The sequence below is a fragment of the Sciurus vulgaris genome (assembly GCF_902686455.1).
Source record: "Sciurus vulgaris genome assembly, chromosome: 5".
In the NCBI taxonomy this organism is placed as follows: domain Eukaryota; kingdom Metazoa; phylum Chordata; class Mammalia; order Rodentia; family Sciuridae; genus Sciurus; species Sciurus vulgaris.
Window position 1 is genome coordinate 107,143,864 of NC_136465.1, and position 23,172 is coordinate 107,167,035.

Genomic DNA, 23,172 nt, shown 5'->3' on the forward strand with positions numbered 1-23,172 from the left:
TACAACTTGGTGAGGTTGGAGAAAGGTGTACATCTATGAAACCATTACAACAATCTATGCCTTAAACCTATCCATCACATCCAAAGTTTGCTCCCACCCACTTTATTCATCATTACTATTTTGTGATAAATACAGCCAACATTAGATCTGCTTCTTGACAATTTAAGTACACAATACAATATTATTAACTACAAGCAGTATGCTATATAATAGATCTGTAGGACATATTCATTATACATTTTCTTTGTATTTTCATTGATCAGTCAAGACTTAGGTGACCTCTGTGTCCTCACTGCTGTAAATATGTTGCAGTAGAGATGGGAGTGCACACATCTTTTCTTTTTTATTTTATTATTTTTACCAGTGTATTATAATTATATATAATAGTGGGATTCATTATGCCATATTTGTATATGGGTATAATTTGACCAATCTCATTCCCAGCACCTTCCCTTTTCCTCCCCTCCTCCTCAGATATGTCTTCAACATACTGATTTCATTTCTTTTGGATATATACCCAGTAGTGGGATTGCCTGATAATATGGTATTTCTATTATTAATCTTTTTCTTATGGGATATTGATATATAGTTTTCTTGAAGTGTTTGTTTGACTTTCGTATTGGGATAATTTCAGCCTCATAGAATGTATTTAGAAGTGTTTTTCATCTTCCTCAAATTTTTCAAAAAGTTTGAGAAGATCTGATATTAATTCTCCATTTAAATATTTGGTAGAATTCACTAGTAAAAACATTAAATGCAGGGCTTTTCTTTGTTAGGAGATTTTTTTATTATGAATTCAATCTGCTTGCTAGTTATAGGTCTATTCAGATTTTCTATTTCTTCATGATTAAGTTTTTGTAGGTTTTGCTTTTCTAGAAATGTGCCCATGTCATCCAGATAATTCAAATCTTTTGTTTCATTCTTCTTGTTCAAGATTGTTTCAGCTACCTAGGGCTTTTTAGTGCCTCCATATGAATTTTAGGATTGCCTTTTCTATTTCTGTGGAAACTGCCATTGCAACATTGAATCCGTAGGTCATCTGGGATAATGTACCAATTTTGATAATATTGATTTTTGTGATCTATAGACATAACTGTCCCCTTAATTTGTGCCTTTTCCATTTCTTTCATTACTGTTTCATAGTTTACAATATACAGATCTTTCACTTACTTAATTCAGTTTACTCCTAAATTATTTTAAATTTTTGATGCTATTATAAATGAGATTGTTTTCTTGATTCTTTTTCAGATAGCTCATTGTTAGTGCAACTGATTTTTCATTTCTGTATGTTGATTGTGTATCCTATAACCACTAAATTCATTTATTACTTCTAACAGTTATTTTGTTTTATTGAGTCAGTAGGGTTTTCTATAGATAAGATCAAAGGACATGATAATGTAATAGAGATAATTTGTACTTCTTTCTCTCTAATTTGGATGCTTTTAATTTATTTTTCATGTCTAATTTTTCTGCCTGGGACTTCCAGTACTATTTTGAATAGAAATGGCAAGAGTGAACATCCTTGTCTTATTCAGGATCCTAGTACAAAAGCTTTCAATATTTTACCATTGTATATGATAGCATCTGTGAGTTTTTCATAGACAACTTCTATCAGGTTATATAAGTTCCTAATTACTGATTTGTTGAGTACTATCATCATTAAAAGTCATAGGATTTTTGGACCTGTCAATTGCTTTTTCCTTATTTTCTAAAATGATCATCTGCTTAGTTTTGTGCATGTTTCTACTAATGTGGTTCATCACACTGACTGATTTCATTTGTTAAACTAATATTGCGTTCTTAGGAAAAATACTGTCTTGTCTGTCCTCCTTTTATATGCTGCTATATTGTGATTGCTAGTATTTTACTATGTGTTTTTGAATTTGTATTAATAAAAATATTGATCTTTAATTTTTTATTGTGATGTCTTATCTTCTTTTACTATCAAAGTAAGCTGACCTCATGAACTAGGAATTACTCCCTTCTCCTCTATATTTGGAGTGGCTTGTGAAGGATTGGTATTAAATCTTCTTTAAACATTGAATAGAATTCACCAGTGATATCATCTGTACATGGGCTTTTTTGCTGAAAAGTTTTAAAATTATTAATTTCTTACTTGTTTGAGTTCTTTTAACTTGTTATGGATTTAGAGTTTTTGTTCATTTTTAAATTTGTTTTGGTAGTTTGTGTCTTTCTAAGGTAAAGTCCATTTCATCTGTTTTATAACTTGTTGGCTTGCAGTTGTTCATGGCATTCCTTTATAATCCATTTATTTTTGTAAAATCATTACTGATAGCATTTCTTTCAATTCTGATTGTAGTAATACGAATTCTTTTTTTGGTTAGAGTGTATTGTTTTATTTCAATGTACTTGTGAGTTTTCCAATCTTCTGTTAATAATGTCTAATATAATTTTATTGTCAGAGAACACGCTATTATTTTAAACCCTGTTTAATTTACTGAGGCTTGTTTTATAGCCCAACACATGGTCTTTACATGTGCACTTGAAAATAATGCACATTCTCCACATTATGTACAACCACAAGAATGGGATCCTAATTAGGTTGTTATACTCCATGTATACATAATATGTCAAAATACACTCTACTGTCAGGTATATCTAAAAAGAACAAATAAAAAAAAGAAAATAATGTACACTCTACTTTTTGCAGGGGGAGTATTCCGTATTTGTTTTTTTACTTAGTGTATGGTACTGCTCAAGTCTTGTATTTCCTCACTGATCTGTATAGCTATTCAGTTCATTATTGAAAAAGAAGTATTGAAGCTTCAAACAATTATTGTTGAATCATCTTTCTTTTTATTACTATTAATTCTTTAATTTCTAATTTATTATACATGACAGTAGACACATTTATACATATTGATAGATCATACATAAATGGAGTATAATTTCCCATTTTTCTGATTATATGTATTGTAGGATGACATCAGTTATGCAGTCATACATGTACATGAAGTAATAATGTCTGTTTCACTACTATTATTCCTACCCCTTCCCCTCTCTTCACTCCCCTCTACCTAATGTAAAGTAAATCTATTCTTCCCCAGACTCCCCTGCTTTGTGGTGAATTAGCATCTGCATATCAGAGAAAACATTAGGCCTTTAGTTTTTTGGGTTATTAGTCTTAGGCCTTTTAGTTTTCTGGCTTATTTTACTTCGCATGATACTCTCCAATTTCCTCCATTTACCAACAAATGCTATAATTTCATTCTTTAAAGCTGAGTGGTATTCTATCATGTGTATATATATATATTTTTTTTTTCCTTTATCCATTCATCAGTTGAAAGGCATCTAGGTTGGTTCCATAGTTTAGCTATTGTGAGTTGAGCTGCTATAAACATTGATGTAGCTATGTCACTGTAGTATGCTGATTTTAAGTCCTTTGGGTATAAACTGAGAAGTGGGAAAGCTGGATCAAATGGTGGTTCCATTCCAAGTTTACTGAGGAATCTCCATACTGCTTTCCATAATGGTTGCACCATTTTGCATTCCCACCAGTAATGTATGAGTGTACCTTTTTCCACACCTCCTCAACAACATTTGTTGTTGCTTGTATTCTTGATAACTGCCACAGAGACAAACCCACACAAATCATCTTTCTTAATTGCATGAATTTATTTGTTCTCTTTTGGGGATCTGTTAGGTGCATATATTTTTATAAATATTGTGTCTTCTTAATGAATTGACCCTGTTTTCATTATACAACTCACATTATACAAATCACAATTATTTATTTCCAGTCACAATTTTTACTTTAAAATCTTTTCTCTATGATGTTAGTGTAGTCTCTCCACCTCTTTTGGTTACAGTTTGCATAATTTATATTTTCCTATACTTTTACCTTAAAATTGCTTGGCATCTGAAGTATGTCTCTTGTAGATACTATATTTTTTAAATAATTTATTCTGATAACCTCTGCCTTTCAAATTTAAGTGTTAACTTGGTTTATGTTTAGTGTAGTCAGAACTTGTATGTGTGTTATTTTGCTACTTACTTTTTACTTTGTCTTATCATTTTTGTACTTATAGATTTCCTTTACTCCCTTCTTTTGTGTTAGTTTCCTAGTGTATGAGCTAAATTCCCTTTTTGTTTTTTTTTACTATAAATTTTTAAAAATTATTTGAAAAAGTGGTTGCCCTAGTAGTTACAATTAAAATCCTAACTTAAAACAACCTAGTTTGTATAATCTCAAGTTCATTGTTTTTCAAAGAGGAGTTTTTAATATTAATTTAATACTCTTCCATGAATTGTGAATTATATCTGAAATCTTATTGCCAAACACAAGGCCACCTAGATTTTCTTCTATGATATCTTCCAGAGTTTTCTACTTTTACATTTTACATTTAGGTCTATGATTTATTTTGCATTAATTTTTGAGAATTGAAATACCTGTAATTGCTTACATTTTTCCTGGCATGTGTTTGTCCATTTGTTTCAACAGATTTGTTGAAATGACTGTCTTTTCCTCATCGAATTGCTATAACCCCTTTGCCAAAGGTCAGTTGACTCTTTGTGTGGGTGTATTTGTGGGTTCTTTTCTGTTTCATCAGTCTGCTTTTGTAATCTTTCAGCAATACACCATACTGTAACCTAATAATAAGAATAACAGTTAGAGGATGTCAGTTGTCAGATTCTGCTGTATAAGTTTTAGAATCAGTTTGTCAGTATCCATGAAGTATGTTGATGGGATTTTAATTGAGTTCGATGTGAATCTTTAGATCAATTTGATCAGAATTGATTTCTTAACAATATCAAATTTCCTATCCAGAAATGTAGAATGTTTTTCTATTTTGATCTATTTTTATTTTTATTAAGGTTTTATGATTTTTCTCATAAAGATCTTGCACATATTTTGATAGATTCATACCTAAGTAAAACTGTTCATGTTTTACTTACTTCTAGCATGAACTTGAACATGGGTAGTGAGTAAGAGAAAGGAAGGAAGAGAGGTCAGAGAACCTTATGTGAAACACACCTCCCTTTCTGTCCTTTTCAGAGCATCACTTGGACTAATGTCCAAGTGATTGAGTGAGCATTTTAACGGCCAAGTGAGCTTTGGTTCCCATGTTTCAACATTTTTTCTTCTTATGAATATTTATCAAAATCTCTGTGTCACTCATGTTCTCACTTACGTTTTTATCTCCATTGAAGATAAAGTGTCTGGGGTGGTTAATAAAAGTACTCAATTTATCCATTGTGAAGTAGAAAATTTTAGTTTTGAATATCACAGAGACTGCCTAAAACTTTAATTTTTCCTTTTTATACAATTGTGAATTAAATTTTGCTTAGAGTAAGATTCTACAAATAAGGCTGATGGGAGAAAAAAAGTACAAATTATATGCTTCACTGACAAGTGTATATGTTTAAGAACTTGAAATTTGGCACTAGCAGGCAATATGGGGCATGTCATGTCTTATTTGCCAAAGCAAAGTATAGAATACAACCAGTGGAAGAGAGAGATTCAGTAGCCTCAATGGGGATTAAGGATCATATTCCAAATACTAGAAAGAGAGGATAAAAACTAATTTCCTTTGTTTTCTCTTCATAGTATGGTTTTCCTCTCTTTATGTCACACAGTTCTATGTACAGTTAAGCATCAATTCTGTTCCAACCTCTTCCACTTCTTCATGCTCCCAACCAAACATACCACTACTTACTAGAAGAGACCCTTCTGAATTCTAGCAGTGAAGTTGTTTAAGTAGAGAGTCTCCTGAAAAGGACATCCACCTGCCAGGGGATGCTTGTAGCAACAATTCTAACTATTAACTGTGAGTGATAAGATGCTAAGAGAGTTTGTATATTCACTACAAAATTTCAAACATGTGAGATAATATAAGTATGCTAAATATCTTGATTTAGACATTCTTTAACACATACATCTATTAAAACATTATGTTGTACATCATAACCATATGCAAATTTTACTTGTCAATTAAAAATAAATTTAAAAAAATAAAATTCAATTAAAAAGTGAGAGCCAGGGCTGGGGAGATAGCTCAGCTGGTAGAGTGCTTGCCTCGCAAGCACAAGGCCCTGAGTTTGATCCCCAGTACCACAAAAAAAAAAAAAAAAAAAGTGTGAGCCAGATTAGTTGCCAGATTCTTTCTTTTGAAAACTTTACTTTTTAAATGTATGAATAGTTTTTCTTATAGAGTAGATTCTGAATAATAATTTTCTGGGACTACGTAGTTGAATTTAACAAAAGAAAGTGCATGTAGATTTTAGATAGCAATTTAATATGCCTGAATGTATATTAAAGGCAATATTCTTGTTGAATTTTAAGAAAAGACATCCATTCAGTCTTATCCATACAGTTATTTATGCACTTGAGGACAAGTATATGGACCATATTTTCTTTCAAGACTAATTGTATTTTTCTAACTCAATAAGAATTTTTCTGTGACTAGAAATTCTCCTGAAGTTTAGGTTCATTTTTCAGATTAGATAGACAATCCTTTATAGTTGATCTTAATTGTCTTAAATATTAAGAATTAAGCATTTCTTTTCTATTTTTGGTCTAGGAAATATTTCCAATGAACAATCATTTTGGGATCCTCGAAATTAAGTTTCTAGAGCTGTATTTTTTTTCTAATAAATTACCAGAAACTTGGTGTATTAAAAAAAAAATAAAACCAACAAACAAACCAAAACAAAAAATCCCACCTATTAATTATCTTACAGTTCTGCTGGTCAGACACGTGTCCTTATGTGGTTGGGTTCTGTGGTCAGGCCAGAATCAGGTTGTCAACTGGCTGCATTCTTAACTGGAGTTTGGTGTTCTTTTGCAAACTCAATTCTGTCATTGGCAGAATCTAGTACCTTGTGTTATGGGACTGAAATCCCCACTTCCTTGCTGTCTGTATTTCAATGCTGCTCTCAGTTCTTAGGGTTCCCTTCAAATTTGGCCCTAAGACTCCCTCCGTCTTTGCAACAGGGAACCTCCTTCTCATGCTTTAAATGCCTCTAACTTCCTCTACTGCTATCAGACAAAGTCTCTACTCTTAAAGAGTTTCAATAGCACAAGAAATAAAAGCAAGAATCAATAACTGGGATAGATTCAAACTAAAAGCTTTCTCTCAGCAAAGGAAACTATCAGTAATGTGAAGAAAGAGCCTACAGAGTGGGAGAATATCTTTGCCAATCATACTTCAGATAGAGCACTAATCTCCAGAATCTATAAAGAACTCAAAAAACTTTACTCCAAGAATTCAAATAATCCAGTCGACAAATGGGCTAAGGAAATGAATAGACACTTCACAGAAGAAGATCTACAAGCAATCAACAAACATATGGAAAAATGTTCAACATCTCTAGTAATAAGAGAAATGCAAATCAAAACCACCCTAAGATTCCATCTCACCCCAATTAGAATGGCGATTATCAAAAATACAAGCAACAGGTGTTGGTGAGGATGTGGGGAGAAAGGTACACTCATACATTGCTGGTGGGGCTGCAAATTAGTGCAGCCACTCTGGAAAGCAGTGTGGAGATTCCTTAGAAAACTTGGAATGGACCCTCCATTTGACCCAGCTATCCCACTCCTTGGCCTATACCCAAAGGACTTAAAATCAGCATACTACAGAGATACAGCCACATCAATGTTCATAGCTGCTCAATTCACAATAGCCAGACTGTGGAACCAACCTAGATGCCCTTCAATTGATGAGTGGATAAAGAAACTGTAGTATATATACACAATGGAATATTACTCAGCCATAAAGAATGACAAAATTATGGCATTTGCAGGCAAATGGATGAAATTGGAGAATATCATGCTAAGTGAGATAAGCCAATCTCAAAAAGCCAAGGGACGAATGATATCGCTAATAAGTGGAGGATGACACATAAAGCCGGGGAGGGAAGGGTTAATGTTAGGGTTAGAGTTAGGGTTAGGGAGGGGGGCAAGTATGGAGGAAGAAAGTACTGTATAGAGGGTAAAGAGGGGTGGGAGGGGTAGGGGGAAGGGAAAAAATAACAGAATGAATCAAACAACATTACTGTATGTGGATTTATGATTACACAAATGGTATGCCTTTGCGCCATGTACAAACAGAGAGGCAACATGTATCCCATTTGTTTACAATAAAAAAAAAAAAAAAAGAGTTTATGTGATTGAGACCCAACCAGATAATCTTCCCTTTTACTTAACCCAAGGCCAATTTGCACAACACAAATTAAGTGCCCTTCTGAGTTTACAGAGAAAAATATCTAAAATTCTATTTACATCCAAGTGTGCAGTATTTAAAGTAGTCTTGTATTAAACAAAGGTGGTCTCAATGCTAGTCCATCTTTAATTTTTATTCCATAATACTCTGTGTGGGTTTTGGAAATGTGGGCTACCACTTCATTTTTCAAGTTCTCTTCTCCCCTAGCTTCTATAATAGAGATAATCTCTGACTTATGATGTTTTGACTTTATTTTTCAACTTTATGATGGTGTAAAAGTAATATACATTCAGTAGAATCTGCACCCTGAATTTTGATCTGTTTCTGGACTAGCAATATGTTGTACAATACTCTCTCATATACTAGGCAGTTGTAGTGAGCTGCAGCACCCAGTCAACCACGCAATCATGAGGGTGAATTACGTTGAATTACGTTGCTAAGCCATGCTGTTTGGTAAGTTAGGTATATTAAATGCATTTTTGACTTATGGAAGTTTACAATGGGTAACTCTATCTTAAGTCAGTGAACACCTAAACTGTTTTCTTCTGATCTCTTTATCTCTGGCCACATCTTATTTGCCTCCATCCTTCCTCAATTATACTGTAAAAATGAATAATCTTCACGATTCCATCCTTGATTTCCTCTATATTTTTTTTCATTTTGTTTACCTGAAAAAATGTGTCTGTAATAATTATTTGTATTTGAATGATTCAAATTTCAGGACCTGACATTTCCTGGGCCCAGGTTCCTGTCTCCAACTGAGTGTTGTTAATTCCTGTATAAATGTCTAGCCTGCCCCTTGAACTCACTGAGTTCAGAATCAAATTCATGTTTTGTTCTGCTGCCTTTCATATCTCTCCCTTCAGTTCATGGTTTTACAACCCTTTAAGAGACACAATCTAGAAACTGTAAACATCTGACGCCCTTTCTCCATATTTCACTACACACTCACTACAATTTCCATATTTCCTTTCAAATTTGCCTTTCTGCCTAAAATATGCATTCCACTGTATATGTCTACCACTCTTTTAGGTTTAATTTTATTGAACTTCCCAGCTACCCATTCAAATGAAAACAAGGAGCATAGTCCCAGGAATTTCCACAGCATCCTGGTTTTCACTTGACTTTAAACTTGATTGTGTGTATATACATTGGCATTCCTCAGTGGATGACAAGGTTTTTAAGGACAGAGATCACTCCTGTGTCCCAACAATCTAACCATATGTCTTTGTTACGGTGGGTATTCAACACACACTTCCTCAGTTCCTTACTTTGGGATATATGGCAATATGACTTTCTCATCCAAATCCAATCCTGTTTCTCAATTCTTTACATGACTGAAGTAATATTTTATATCAAGAGGCTTTCTAAATTTTGATGAAATTACACTTTTTATATAGCTTCAAAATTCTCTGCTAGATTTATTAGACAAGGTTGATGTTAAAATGCCAACAATCACTTCTCAATTAAACTGAGTATGTTCCCTGATATCTGGTGCCAGCATACTTACCCTTAATTTTTCAGTAAAGCAGTATTGTTTTCAAGTTTGTTCTGAATTAGTCTTAAATAAATTATTCTTCATGAGTTCCCCCCAAAAAACCAAAATGTGTTTTCACATATACAATTTGAGATGCTTTGTAAATTTTTTCCCTTAGAATTTAAGAGTAAAGTAAATCTTTTGTGAATCCCAATACTAGGTAATTGATCTTTCATTCTGGCACAGCATTACTTCCTTCCAATATTTAAAAAATATTAGGGAAGTTTTCTGTTCATGTGGCATAATTTAAAATCTTCTTTCATCGCAGAGGAATATTTTGTGTTTATAACATCTTCTTTCCTAGTCATTATATTATCTGCACATTGCCATGGAAAAGATATTCTTCTCCAGGGGTACTTATGGGAGTTACAAAAATATTTTTTTTTCTGGTAGAAAGTCTCCTGATGATATACATTCTTCAAGCGATGTTTAAGGTGAAACTCAAAATATAGTCTTGTCCTTGGTTTTGATTTGTATAAACATCTTGGTTTATCAGAGTTACCAAATATTATGGAGAACCATTTTCTTTAACCCAGTATATAAATTCATCATTTAAAAAAAAATTAAAGTAAAACATACTCTTGTCCTGTCTCCCCCACCTGAAAGTATCCTAGTTTTTGTTTATTTTCTCCTTCTACTTCTTCTTTTGGTAAGAATAGTTAAGAGCAGGAAAAAGATGCTACTCAATGTCTCAATGTGTTTGAAATTTCCACTTGGTGTTTTTAAAATTTTCACTGTGTTATTTTAAATGTCAAGTCTGTATTTGGAGTGTCATAGCTCTCATTTTACTTTCCTTGAATAAATAATAATGTAGTTCTAGCTGGCATTATCTGTAATTTGTATAGCTCTATCTTTATTGTTACTTTTATTTTTGAACTTCTGGCAATACCTTTTTTTTTTAATTTTTGTAGTCGTATATGGACAGCATGATTTTATGTTTATTTTTATTTTTATGTGGTGCTAAGAATTAAACCCCGTGCCTCACACATGCCAGGCAAGCACTCTGCCACTGAGCTACAGCCCTAGCCCTGGCAAAATCTTATACCTGGAGTAAAGATTAGAAGAAAATGTCTCATTTTTCTCTGTTGAATTGGTGAATCATTTAGTATGCACAACATAATTTACTAAGAAGAAACACTGAGCTGATGAGTTTGCTAAGAGAGACACAAGATCAGTAAGCCTACCTGGTCCACCTAACTAATTTAGCATTGCCCAGGCCTCATTTGTTACTCTGTGAACTCTTGAGGAAGTACCATAAATTACAGTAGCATCTGTGCCTGGCAAAGAATAAGAGATGAGCATTTTCTACCCCAGATTAGATAGATGAATTAATTCATTCAGCTGTTTATTAAATACCAATAATGTGCCAGTCAATACTAATTGGTAATAAATGATGTAGCTCATATTCCTAAGGATTTTGCTCTCTCATAGGTACTAATTTTTGCTAATACATGTATTATATTTCATACTTAAAACCGTGAAACACAAAGAAACTAAATTTGTTCCTTCTCACCAAAACTAATCATACTCAGTACCCATGAGTGATTTTTAAGTGCCTCTGATTAAATAGCAACATCACTCAGAGATAGTTAGAGGAATCCAAGTCACTAAAAGAACTATGGTTATTTCACCTGTCACCTCTTACATCAAGTTGCCAATGCCCAGGGTTTCACATAGTTGGATGCTTGGGCGCCACAGAACACCAGGGGGAATTGTTTACGCAGATGACAGTGCCATGGCACCGTCTCAATACTTTACAGTTTGTATGGCCAAAGGCTGCAAGTCACAGGTGACTTTATAGCCACCTCTTTTGTGGCTTTTAGGAATAGGAGTTACTAAGTTATTTCTTCAATTTGTTCAATTTGTTTTCTGACCTCTTGCTCTGTTCAGGGCACTTTCCTTGATAAAGTAATAGGAAGATATTAAGATAAATAACACATAAATGTATGGTTTAATAGACAATATTAGAGTCTAATAATTTCCTTTACAGACTCCTGATCCCAATGGAGCCACAAACAAGATGAGTTAATAACTGCATCTTCCTTTTCAAGGAGCCTATCTTAATGAATGTGTTCAGGTTGGCCAATAACTGGCAGTAGCATTTACTTAATGAATGCCATATGGAGAAGCTGTGTTGTTTCACTAGGTCACTTGGCAAACATTTCTTTGTGCTCCCTTGGTGCTTCCTGATCTCAAGAGTGGGAGACCAGGAGGTTGCTCTTCCTACGGTGCAACCTTGCCTTCATCAGCTAGGCTGTGGAACTGAGGAAACACACATTTCAGGATGAACTGGCTTTAGGACATAAATGTGATTGTTTTTCTTACAGAGTTGCAGTGGCAACACTGATAATTAAAACAAGCCGAATGAAAAGTGTTGGCATTCTCTAATGACCATCTGTGACTTCAGTGTGCTGGTACTTAGTGTTCAGAGGGGAACTACGTGTTTGAATTGGCTCTTGGTTTTGCAGTAAAAAGTGAAAGAAAGTGTTCTCTTTATGACTGCTTGTTTTACTTGTATTTTTTTCTTATAACCAGCATGGTTAGAAATTATGATATGAAATACTTTTAAATTCCTTTGCCATGCCCCACACCATTTTATGGATTTAGCACTTTGAAATATGAGACAATACTGCAATTCATGCATTCTTTTATTTTTTTATTCTTTCAGTTTAAATAGGATTCTTGGATTTTTATTTTTCAGCGAGAAACTATGAAACATGATCTGACTTGTTTTGATTGAGTTCCAACACTTTAACATGAGTATTATAGAGGGAAATAAGTGGTTTTTAACTTCTTTAAGACTATAATTGTGTGGCATGATCAGAAAGCAATATAATATATATGACTGAAAGCAAAGTTTTAAACATTTTAGAAAATGAATAATGGCTAACATATTAAAACACAGAAAAGCATATTTATTATGTTTGGTCACATGAAATTGCTATTTTTAGTTGGATAAAAATGGTGGAGGGGGCTCTGTAGTAGAGTGCTTGTGTAGCATGCGTAGGCTCTGAGTTTGATCCCCAGCACTACAAAAAGGGAAAAGAAAGATAAAATATTGTCAAATTTTTAAGTCAACTTGTATTAGATGATTCTTCACAATCTTTCTCTTCAGTTTAACTAAAATGAAATTGCATGATAGTTAATGCTAAATGAGTGAGCCTTTTGTGGTTTATTCAAATCTGATGCCAGTCAGTCCTTCTGTCTTTTGATACCTGTTTTTTAGGCTATTTTACTACTCAATAAATATACTGTAAAGAGGTTATGAATGAAAGAAAATCATATCACAATTTAGACACTTTTATAAGTTCAGAATATTTTAAAAAATCCAGAAGTCTAGGATGAAAGAGAGGGTCAGATTATGAATTAGGCCATGTTTCACATATCTAGACTTATTTACATGTGCTCCTCTGTCTCTAAACAATCTATAATAGACATTTCAGTAGGCTGTAAAATGAATATGTTTCCAACAGATGAGATCAAGATGATATCCAATTTTTGATAATTTCTGCAGACGTTTGCCTGAAGGGGGCAAGACCTTACTCAGCATCACACAGACCTGAACTCTTATTAGTCATATCACTAGCAAATTGGGACACAAGCAAGTGACCTAACCTCTGTGGAAGCATTTTGTTTGTCCACTTTACCAACAACTTAGTGCACTTGTGAATTCACCCTTCTTTACCAACAGTTCTGTGGTGCCTGAGAGCCTCCCCAGAGGTAGGGAACTATTGGATTAGAAAAGCTCTGTTAACCCTTCTGGTCTCACATTCTAATTCCTATTAATTTAAACGGTATTAGCAACAACTGAGGAAAAGGGAACAAATTAACTGGAAATTTGAAACCATGAGAGGGAAGAGACTAACCACTCAAGCTGATAATTATGTATGAGTTCTTTCCATTTGACTGGTGGCCAGAAACTAGAGGGAGTGAAATTGATGAGCCAGTATGTCATGCTGGCACTGGCTGTGACAGAAAGGAAAATAATCCAAATAATTGTTTAATTGGATATTACTTAAAAAGAGAAGCTGGAACTCCCTAAGACTCGGGGTCCAGAGGAAACATCTTTCTTTTCAACCATATTGATTAAATAAAAACTAAGGATGTTGCATTGACAGCTAATTCCATTTTCATTGCCAGGAGACTATTCACTTTATCTGTTTCCTGTCAGTACCTGTCAGTCTTTCCAGTTTTATTTTCAATATTAACTACTTTTAGATTTTCTAATACTATACTTACAATGAAAACGGAAGCAAAGGAAATTCTAGCTACAAATGTAGTCACAGGAGGGTAATATTACAATGTCTCCTATGAGAGGCAATGTAGGGCAATGGTTATAATATACTGTCATGAGTCAGCCTGAACTTGAGCCATCCTGTGTCACTTCTACCTTATAGTCTATATAACTTATAAAGTCTTTGTTATGGTTATTTTTTATTATTTAACTTTCTATAATTCAATTTGTATACCTGAATATTAGGAGTGATGTTAGTAATGTTGTGGTAAAGATTATGTAAGTTAATTTGTATGCAGCATAATATGCCAGTGCCTGGCATGTTATGAATGCCAGGTAGCTGCCTGGCTAATAGTAAATGCTATTATCTGCCATTTCATTAATGGCAGTTTCACACAAGTGACTGTTTTTATATAACCTTAGTGAGTCGTTGAGTCATGACTTGTAAACTGGAACTTTTACCAGAATTATCAGTGTGGTAAATTCTATCAGTTTTACAAAGAGGGGCTCAGAAAAATCAAACTATTTCAATACTTTCAATACATTTGGATGAATGAATATATATAACATAGATTAAGACTTTGGAGGTCATATGACCGCTTAATATGTTTGATCCCCATTTTCATTTCTTTTCTCCATTCTCTTGAGGCTTTATTTTTAGGACCCTTTCTCTGAGCTGTATGCATTCATATTTAATGATTGTCATTTTTATTCCTTTTGTAGTATTAAATATTAAATATTGGGAGGAATACTCCTTTAATTTCCCTTTGGAGTAATAAAATGTTACCAGCAACGATTTCTTGAGGTCTGTAGCAATACCCTTTGTCAAAACAGAAGCACATAATAAAGCCAGCAAAACACTTACGAAGAGCTCTTAAGGATGTTATATATTGCATAAATGAAATACATCAAATAAAGTAAACACCATGAGGTGAATAGGAGCTGATTTGGTTTCAGGAAAAGCTGTCACACAAAAACATTATAACAAATTCTAATTGCCAAGGTAACCACTAAATTATGACAAAAATTTAATGACTAATTTTAATGACTTTATTCATAATGACTTTATTCATATGAATGAGAATCACATTCATAATAAGATTATTTTAATAACTCCTTTTTCTGGCTTTAATGAGATATAATTGACAAGTAAAAATTATACACAGTCAAGGTGTACATATATTTGATATACATTGTAAAGTAGTTACCACAATAAAATTAATTGACACCATTAACATCATCAAAAATCATTGCTGGGGGTAGGACTGTCTGTGGGTGGTGAGGACTCAATATCTACTCTCAGCAAATTACAAGCAAACATTACAGTCCTATTAACTCTAGTTAGTATGGAGTATTAATGTAACTACATCATGTTCCATCCCTAGAACTTATTTTCTTATAACTCAAAATTTGTACCCTTTAACCAGCATTCCTCCATTTTCCTCAGTTTTCAAGAATGTACCACTGACAGTCCACAACAGGGTACAAAGATTCCTTTTTCTCAACATCCTCATCGACACTTATCTCTTGTCTTTTTATTTTAACCTGCAGAGCTTTGTTGATTTAATTGAAAAATCATTAATTTAAGCCACCTTATAAATAGATAACCAAAAAATGCTTCCCTTCGATTTCATGCACTTCAAATATCATTTCATTCATCACTAATTGGCATTCATATATATTTTTAAGATAAAAAGTTTCTAATTTCACCCTGTCATTTTTTTCTTTTTATGTTTTAGTGCATTATAGTTACACATAATAGTGTAATTCTGAGAATGTGGCTCAGTTGTAGAGTGATTGCATGGCATGCATAAGGCTCTGGGTTCAAACCCCAGAATGGCCAAAGCAAAGCAAAGCAAAACAAAACAAAACAAAACAAACAAATTGTCTTCTTGGTAACACTCATCCTAACAGGTGTGAGGTAATATCCCATTGTGATTTTCATTTGCATTTCCCTCATTATTAGTGAGGTCTTTTAGTATACCTGTTGACTGATGTATGTCTTTTTCTCAGAAATATCTCTCTTTAGGTCCTTCACTCATTTTCTAATTGGGTTACTTGATTTTTCTTTTCTTTGACTTTGGTCATTGAGTTACTTTTGTGTTTTGGTATAGGTTGCAAGTGTCATCTCCCATTTCACAGGTGGCCTTCTCATTTGTTGATTGTTTTCTTTGCTGTGCAGAATTTTTTTCCCCCATTTTGTGTAATCCTATTTGTTTGTTTTTGCTTTCGTGGCTTCAGCTTTTGGTAACATAGCCAAAAAAATCATTGTCAAAACCAACCAAGGAGCTTTTTCTCTGTTTTCTTTTAGGAGTCTTGTGGTTTTCAGCCTTACATTTAAATTATGAATACCTTTTTTAAATAGTGTGAGCTTAGTATTCAATTTTTCTTTTGCATGTGTATATCTTTTTTTCTTTTTTTTTTCCAGTGTCACTTGTTGAGTGCCTGTCCTTTCCCATCGTGTTTTCTTGGTAAACTTGTCAAAGATGAGTTGATTGAATATATGTGGATTTATTTCTGCGCTGTGTAGTTTTTTTTTAATTGGCTTTTTTATGTGTTTCTATGCCATTTTGATTGTTATAACTTTGTAATATCATTTAAAATCATGAAAAGGGATGTCTCCAGTCTTCTTTTTCAAGATTTTTTTGCTACTCAGGATCTTTTATGACTTTGTGTGACTTTTAGGATTGGTTTTCTGTTTCTGTGAAAAGTGCCACTGTAATCTTTATAGGGATTGTAATGAATCTATGGATCAATTTGAGTGGTAATATTTTAACAATACTAATTCTTTAATCTATTAACACCAGATATCTTTTCATTTATTTCTTTGCTCTTTAATTTTTTCATCAGTGTCTTTCAGTTTCAGTTTATAGAGCTTTTCCTTCCTTGGTAACTCTGTTCTTAAGTATTACTGTTCTTTTTGATTCTTCAGTAATTGTAATTATTTTCTTGATTTAATCATCAGATAATTTGTTGTTAGTGTTTAGAAACACAAATGATTTTTGTATGTTGATTTTGAATCCTCCGGTTTCTCTCAGTTTTATTAGTTCTAGCAGTGTGTGTGTGTGTGTGTGTGTGTGTGTGTGTGTGTGGTGTAGTTTTTTGGGTTTCTGTATATAAGATCATGTCATCTGCCAACAGATAATATAATTTCTTCCTTTCTGATTTGGATGGCTCTTATTTCTTTTTCTTACTTAACTCCTTTGGCCAGGACTTAAAGTACTATGTTGAATAGAAGTGATGACCAGGCAGTGTTGGGTAGTAGGAAGGTGAGGAGGGGTCCTGTAAAGGAGGCTAGGAGGCAAATAAAGGAAACTTAATGGAATTTGGACCCTCTCCTATGTACCAGCCAATACAGTCCATGCATTCTGAAGGAGTGTGTATGTCCATGGCGTCTTTGTAGTAAACGTGTTTGAAAAGCTCAGGGTGACAAGAAAATATCCCTATTACCAAAAGGAGCTTTGAAGAATATTCCATATTTACCTATTCTTTGTGGAAGTTGTTATTATAGTTCTTGTTGACCAAAAAAAAAAAAAAAAAGACCTGTTAATTTCATTCAGATGGCTTAAAGTTTCTCAAATTCAAAAACCAAAAACAAATTGCTTCAACCTAAACCAAAAACAAATTGCTTTACCCTAGCCCAAAAAAAGAAACTTATTAAAATATCACTATCAATATGTATAATTGTATGATATTTGTCATTTCTGTTAAATTATAATAACTTTTTTAGGTTTTCATCTAAGCTTCTTTAATCTGTTTGAATGTCTGTGATCAAAGTTATTTTAAACGGTAGCAGCACACAATCTGGAATTTCTACTTTGGAAATCATGAGTCAAATTCTTTTAAAATGTGTATATCTTTTTCATTCATGGGGAGAAAAAAACGTTTAGGGAGGTTTTCATTTAATCCATTTTATCAAAGTATAAATTACTTCAAATAATGTGCTGTGAAAAGGAAACCCCCAATATTTATTTAAGAATGATACACTTACAATTAAAACAGAGACTTGCAAGAAGACTCATTTTTCTTTTGGGGGTGTCATTTATTATAGAACATTGAGGGCAAATGTAATTTGTTTTATTCCACATCCACATTATTTCTTTATTTTTCTTCTTTTTCTTTAGTTGTTTTTTCTTTCTTTTATTTAATGGTTTTTGGTTAAATTAATTTTAAAATAATTTTTCTTTCCTTTTAAAATTCTAGTACAAAATGCAGTTACCAATATAACCCTGGAAGCAGAGACTTCCCTGACTTCTGGACAATTACCTTGCAGATTAAATTTCCACCGCCCACATTTCAGATCTATTTTGAATGTTAATATTAAAGACTAATTTGTCTAATTTTTTGATTTTGTAAAAGCTTTAATTTCAACAAATAGCCATTAAAATCCATCTGTGAATAATGATGCAAAATTTTATGGGGTTACAATGATGTATAAGATAAAATCTCAGGCTCCTGCTATCTGTGACAAGGAGCAGGTAATTCATAGAGGGGAGGTCATTAGGCCACAGCCTTCTATTTTATGTACCTTATCGGGAGAAGAGGCTACAGCATTTTCCTTTAGAAGTGGTTTTTCTAACGAGCTCATCAGACCATGTGGATGGTCATGAAACTGGTCATACTGTTCCTCTTTCCTATAAGAGGATAATGGAATCCAAGGCTTTCATTAGTCTTTCACCAGCTCCGTGGGCTTTTCATGAACATGCCCACTGCCTTAGTTCAACAATGTACATGTACTGAGAGCTACACACCAGTGTTCTCTTTGGGGCACTTACAGTGTTAATCAAGGTCCTTTGTAATATTTTTATTGTTAATTATTGGTTTCATTATCATTATCTTAATGCTCTTTAGGGAAATCTTGGAAGAGCTGTTATCATAACTTTTTCTAATTGCTTTTGAAAGAAAACACTTGATTTATTTATTTTTTTATCTTTTGGCAAATGTGCCTTAGAGTAGGTGTTGGCTACACATTTAGTGCAACATGGATAGCATGCACTCTTTAGCAGTACATTATTATGTCTACTGTAATGAGTGTCCTCTGCCTTGCAGGACAGTTCTTTTTACTCTGACTTCTGTGGTCGTACTTGTCATTACAACTGACTGGATCAGCTGGGACAAACTGAACCGGGGATTTTTGCCCAGTGATGAGGTTTCCAGAGCGTTCCTTGCTTCTTTCATCTTGGTCTTTGACCTTCTTATTGTGATGCAGGTAAGTGTCTTTGTGTTTTCCTCCTCTCACTGAAGTTGCTCTATGCTTTGTTCTCATATAACAAACACTGTAAGCTACAGGCTCCATAAACCCAGAGAAGTGCATGGTTTACAGTGGCTATTAATGGGGCTTTCGCTGATCATACTTTCAGCAGTTTACTGGGAGGAAAAGCCAATTGGACTTTTATGAGAGGGGCACCAAAAATTCATTTTATTAACTTTGCAAGGTGGGCCCCTAGAATCTATGCAGCATTGTGGCATGTTCTGCCAAGGCTTTGGGGGTGGGTTGGGGAAGACAAAAACAAAAACAAAAAACCCCTGTCATTTAGCAAATGGAAAGCTGCAGCGATGAGGATGATATAAAGCCAGCAAAGCAGGGAAAAGCAATTGTCAAAGCAACTCAGGGTTTTATAGTAGTTGAAATGGAGTGATGTAAAGATGCTTTTTCTAGCTATGGAAATTATTACTTTCTTTCACTATTCACCAGAGATGATTCCATTTTCATGTAAACAATATTTCTGTCCTGCTTAGCAACAGATTTTTTTTGTACAATAACATCATACTAACCAGCGTGACTCATGTAATCTTCTGGTGTGAATGTTTGGGGTTTCAGGAATCGTGTGTTTGAATGGGGCAGAAAGAGATATTAGCTATTTCTTGGTGCCTTATCTTGCTCATTAAATGTCCATCCATTTGCTAGACATTTTCGTATTGCTTTCATGAGGCAATTTTGGTCTTTCCCCTCCTGAGGCATTATAACTCATCAGAACGAAGGGTACCATTGCCAAAGGGAAAGGAGACTCCATTGTATTCTGAATTTATGTGAGATTTTGCAGGATAGCAGATTGTTTTTCTTATTTCTAGAGGCAAAGAGGGACCTTTATAGGAGCTATTCTGTGTTGTCTCAAAAGAGAACAATAATTTGGGGTTTTTTGTTTGTTTCTTCTTACTGGCACATAATATATCCTAGGCAATAAGTTCAAGATGGTTCTTAGAGTGATATTTTTTAATGAGTGATATCTTAAAATACATTGTAGCCTAAAATTGTTTGAAGACATAAAATTGAATATTTTTGTCTCATCTAAAAATTAACAAATTTCTTTTTCCCTTCCTATGAGGTAATTTAGCACAGTGAAACAAACCTTAGACTTGGAGTCAAACAGCATTGGCAGGTTCCACATATGTCTCTCACTAGCTGTAGGACATCCTCCGGATAGCTGCAAATTGAATTTATGGCACTTATGCAATAATGCATCAAGCATTACTGTAGAAAGGCCATTTTAATCTTCTTTCACTTTCTAATATACATCCTAATGTTAAATGTCCTCTTTGGTTAAATGGTCTAGTGGTACCTCTCTGAACCCATCTTTAAGTCAAAGGTCTTAAGTAAACAAGTAGACCATCGTCTCCTTAAACTTGTTCCATTTGCTGCATTTATATATGTGAGAACATACATTCCCCGATTGCCCATTACTGTACTCTGCTTTCTATCCTATTTATGTAAATTTTAAGTGTTCTTCCAAATAAGTTCACTGAAGCCAGGGACATCAAGTAGAAAAATATAACATTACAATTTACAGATATTATAGATTCACTCAAACAGAACTTAATAAAGACAGATGGAAGAAAAGAAGGATGGCCAGGATTTATTCAGGCAGAGTCAGCAAGACTGGAAAGGAAAAGACATTCTAGATGAAAGAATGGCATAAAATGCAAGGAGTCAGTAAATGCTGAAGTGTTCAGAGAGTAACCCGAGACCAATTGACTGAAGATGAAGAGTTCATGCTGAGGAATATATCAGTTTGGACCACTTTGGCTGCAAGTAACAATAGCCCTGCCAAGGCAGCTTAATCAAAGGGAGAATGTATTTCTGCATTATAGGGACATCCTACACATTTCAAGTGGACGGTTGCAGTTGCCTCTAGAGACACTTGAAAGCAGAGACTGAAGTATAACAAGTCCTAGCCTTTATTTCCCTTCTCTTGTCTTTGTTTTTCACTTCTGTTTTCACCCCCACCCCAACAACTGCAAAGCAGCTCTTTTAGTTTTCCAGTTCATGTGAAAGAAAAGGGCCACAACCAGCAGCTCAATAGGCAGTTACTCTCTACTTGTCAGGACCAATTCCGGATCCCCATGCAGCAATTGTAGTTAGGATTGTCCTGCACCTGTCCCCATTTGACTAGGTTAGGGTGGGAGGCTGTGGAGACAGGGCAGATCAAAGAAAAAGGGGAGAGACTGAGTCTCAAAATGAAGTTAATAGGTGTGAAATATAAAGAAGGGTTGAGAAGGAACCCCGAAAAGTAGATCTCAATTCCTTTGCCCTCTCCCCCAACACCAAGTCAACCAGTCAGGCTTACTCATTTATCTTTTCACCGCTTTGTTTCCCAATCCTTTCTTCTCATTTCTTTTTTGCCACCATTCCAGTCTTGACTCTCCTTTATATGATTATAAAACAATTGATAGAAACTTCTTATAGATGTCCCCATCTACCCTTCGTCCTATACAGCTTGCTCTCATTACCCTCGAATCAGAAATGTCATGACCTACACATCATTTTTCATCCCCATATACTGTTAGTGACTCCTCAGGGACCAAGAATAAAGTCAGGACTCTCCAGTGTCCTCCAGGATCTGGCCCTGACTCTGTTTCCTCCTGTATCTCCATGGTGCTCCCATTCTTCCCAGACCAAGGACTTGCTGCTTTGCCCTTGACCACAGGATGTCTGGGAGCCCTTTCTCCTCCCTAGACTGTGTCTGTCCTGCTCTATTCATTTAGACCTTACCACTGAAGACCTTTTCCACTCCCTCTTCACTGAAGTCATGGGATTACTTCCTCTTTGAAACTTTGGTAGCACCTTTTACCTGCACTGCAAGACAGTACACCACTTTTTTTTTTATTACTCTTTGTATCTCTGGAGACTTGCTAGCACAGTGTCTCACAAAAACAGGGTAGGCCCAGAGTACTACTTGATGAGGACGAAGAAGTGAAAAGTTCAGCACCGAGTCTCCTGCCAGTGCCATGTGTCACCCTGTGAGAGGCTCATGCAGAAGTTCTGGGAACAGGCTCATGTGGTAAGGGAGATCAATAAGGGAAACAGCCCCGAAAACATGTCTTTAGGACATTTGAAAATATGTAATACAAATGGCCTAACAAGTCCATAGCCAACTAAATTGTGATCTCATCCATCCCATATTCACATATGTCAGATAAAATAAAAATAGAGTAGTAAAATTAATGGACATGGAAGGAGCAGTTTCATTAAAAGGCCTGTCCTCATTATAATTATTTAAGTGATTTAAAAGCAATTGACTTAGACTTTTTTCTAATTGTAGGAAAATTCCACTTATACTATAGAAAGGTACTTTAATATTTGATTAAGAAAAAAAAAAGAAACCATTAATTTTTTTTCTGGTACCAGGAATGGACCCAGGGTCTTACACATGCTATGGGGATGGTCTACCATTGAGCCCTAAGAATTTGACATTATTTCTGTAAAGATTTTATTTTTAACAAAATCAGTGAGTCAATTATTAATACTTTAGAGAAAAAACAATTATTTTATAGGTGTTCATGAGATAGGAGTTTGCTGCATTTATTATTAAAACTATTTGTTATTTCACATTTTTCTGTTGTTTTAGTGAAGTCCCTAAGAACTAAGACCTACATGGATGCCGGAAGAATGTAACATAACTTGTACAAATGAATATATGACAGAATACAAGAAGTAAATTTTAACTAAAACATCTTTTGAGAATTTTGTCTCAAATTCTATTTAGTGTTTGCTATTATGGCATTTGTTTTTATATTTCCTTGTATTTCATTGCATAAGTATTTGATTTGTAATATGTTCCACCCACCTATCTTTCCTGCTTTGTTAAGGAAAAGGTATCTCTAAGACATATTAGAGCTAAAAATGTGGGCAGTAGAATAAGTAAAGTAAAGAAAGTTATCAGAGGAGTTCATAAAAGGAAGACCAATGCAGACAGAGTAGAAGGGGAAAACTTCAA

General features: G+C 34.2%; 1 protein-coding gene across 4 annotated transcripts in view; it reads left to right on the plus strand.

Moving 5' to 3' along the window:
• Positions 1-23,172, plus strand: part of TMEM117 (transmembrane protein 117) — a 453,170-nt gene that overhangs the window by 352,783 nt on the left and 77,215 nt on the right. For all 4 annotated transcript variants that reach the window (XM_079139598.1, XM_079139601.1, XM_079139600.1 and 1 more), the window contains exon 5: positions 19,007-19,166. In XM_079139598.1, coding sequence (XP_078995724.1) covers positions 19,007-19,166 — 160 coding nt within the window. The remainder of the gene's footprint in view (positions 1-19,006; positions 19,167-23,172) is intronic.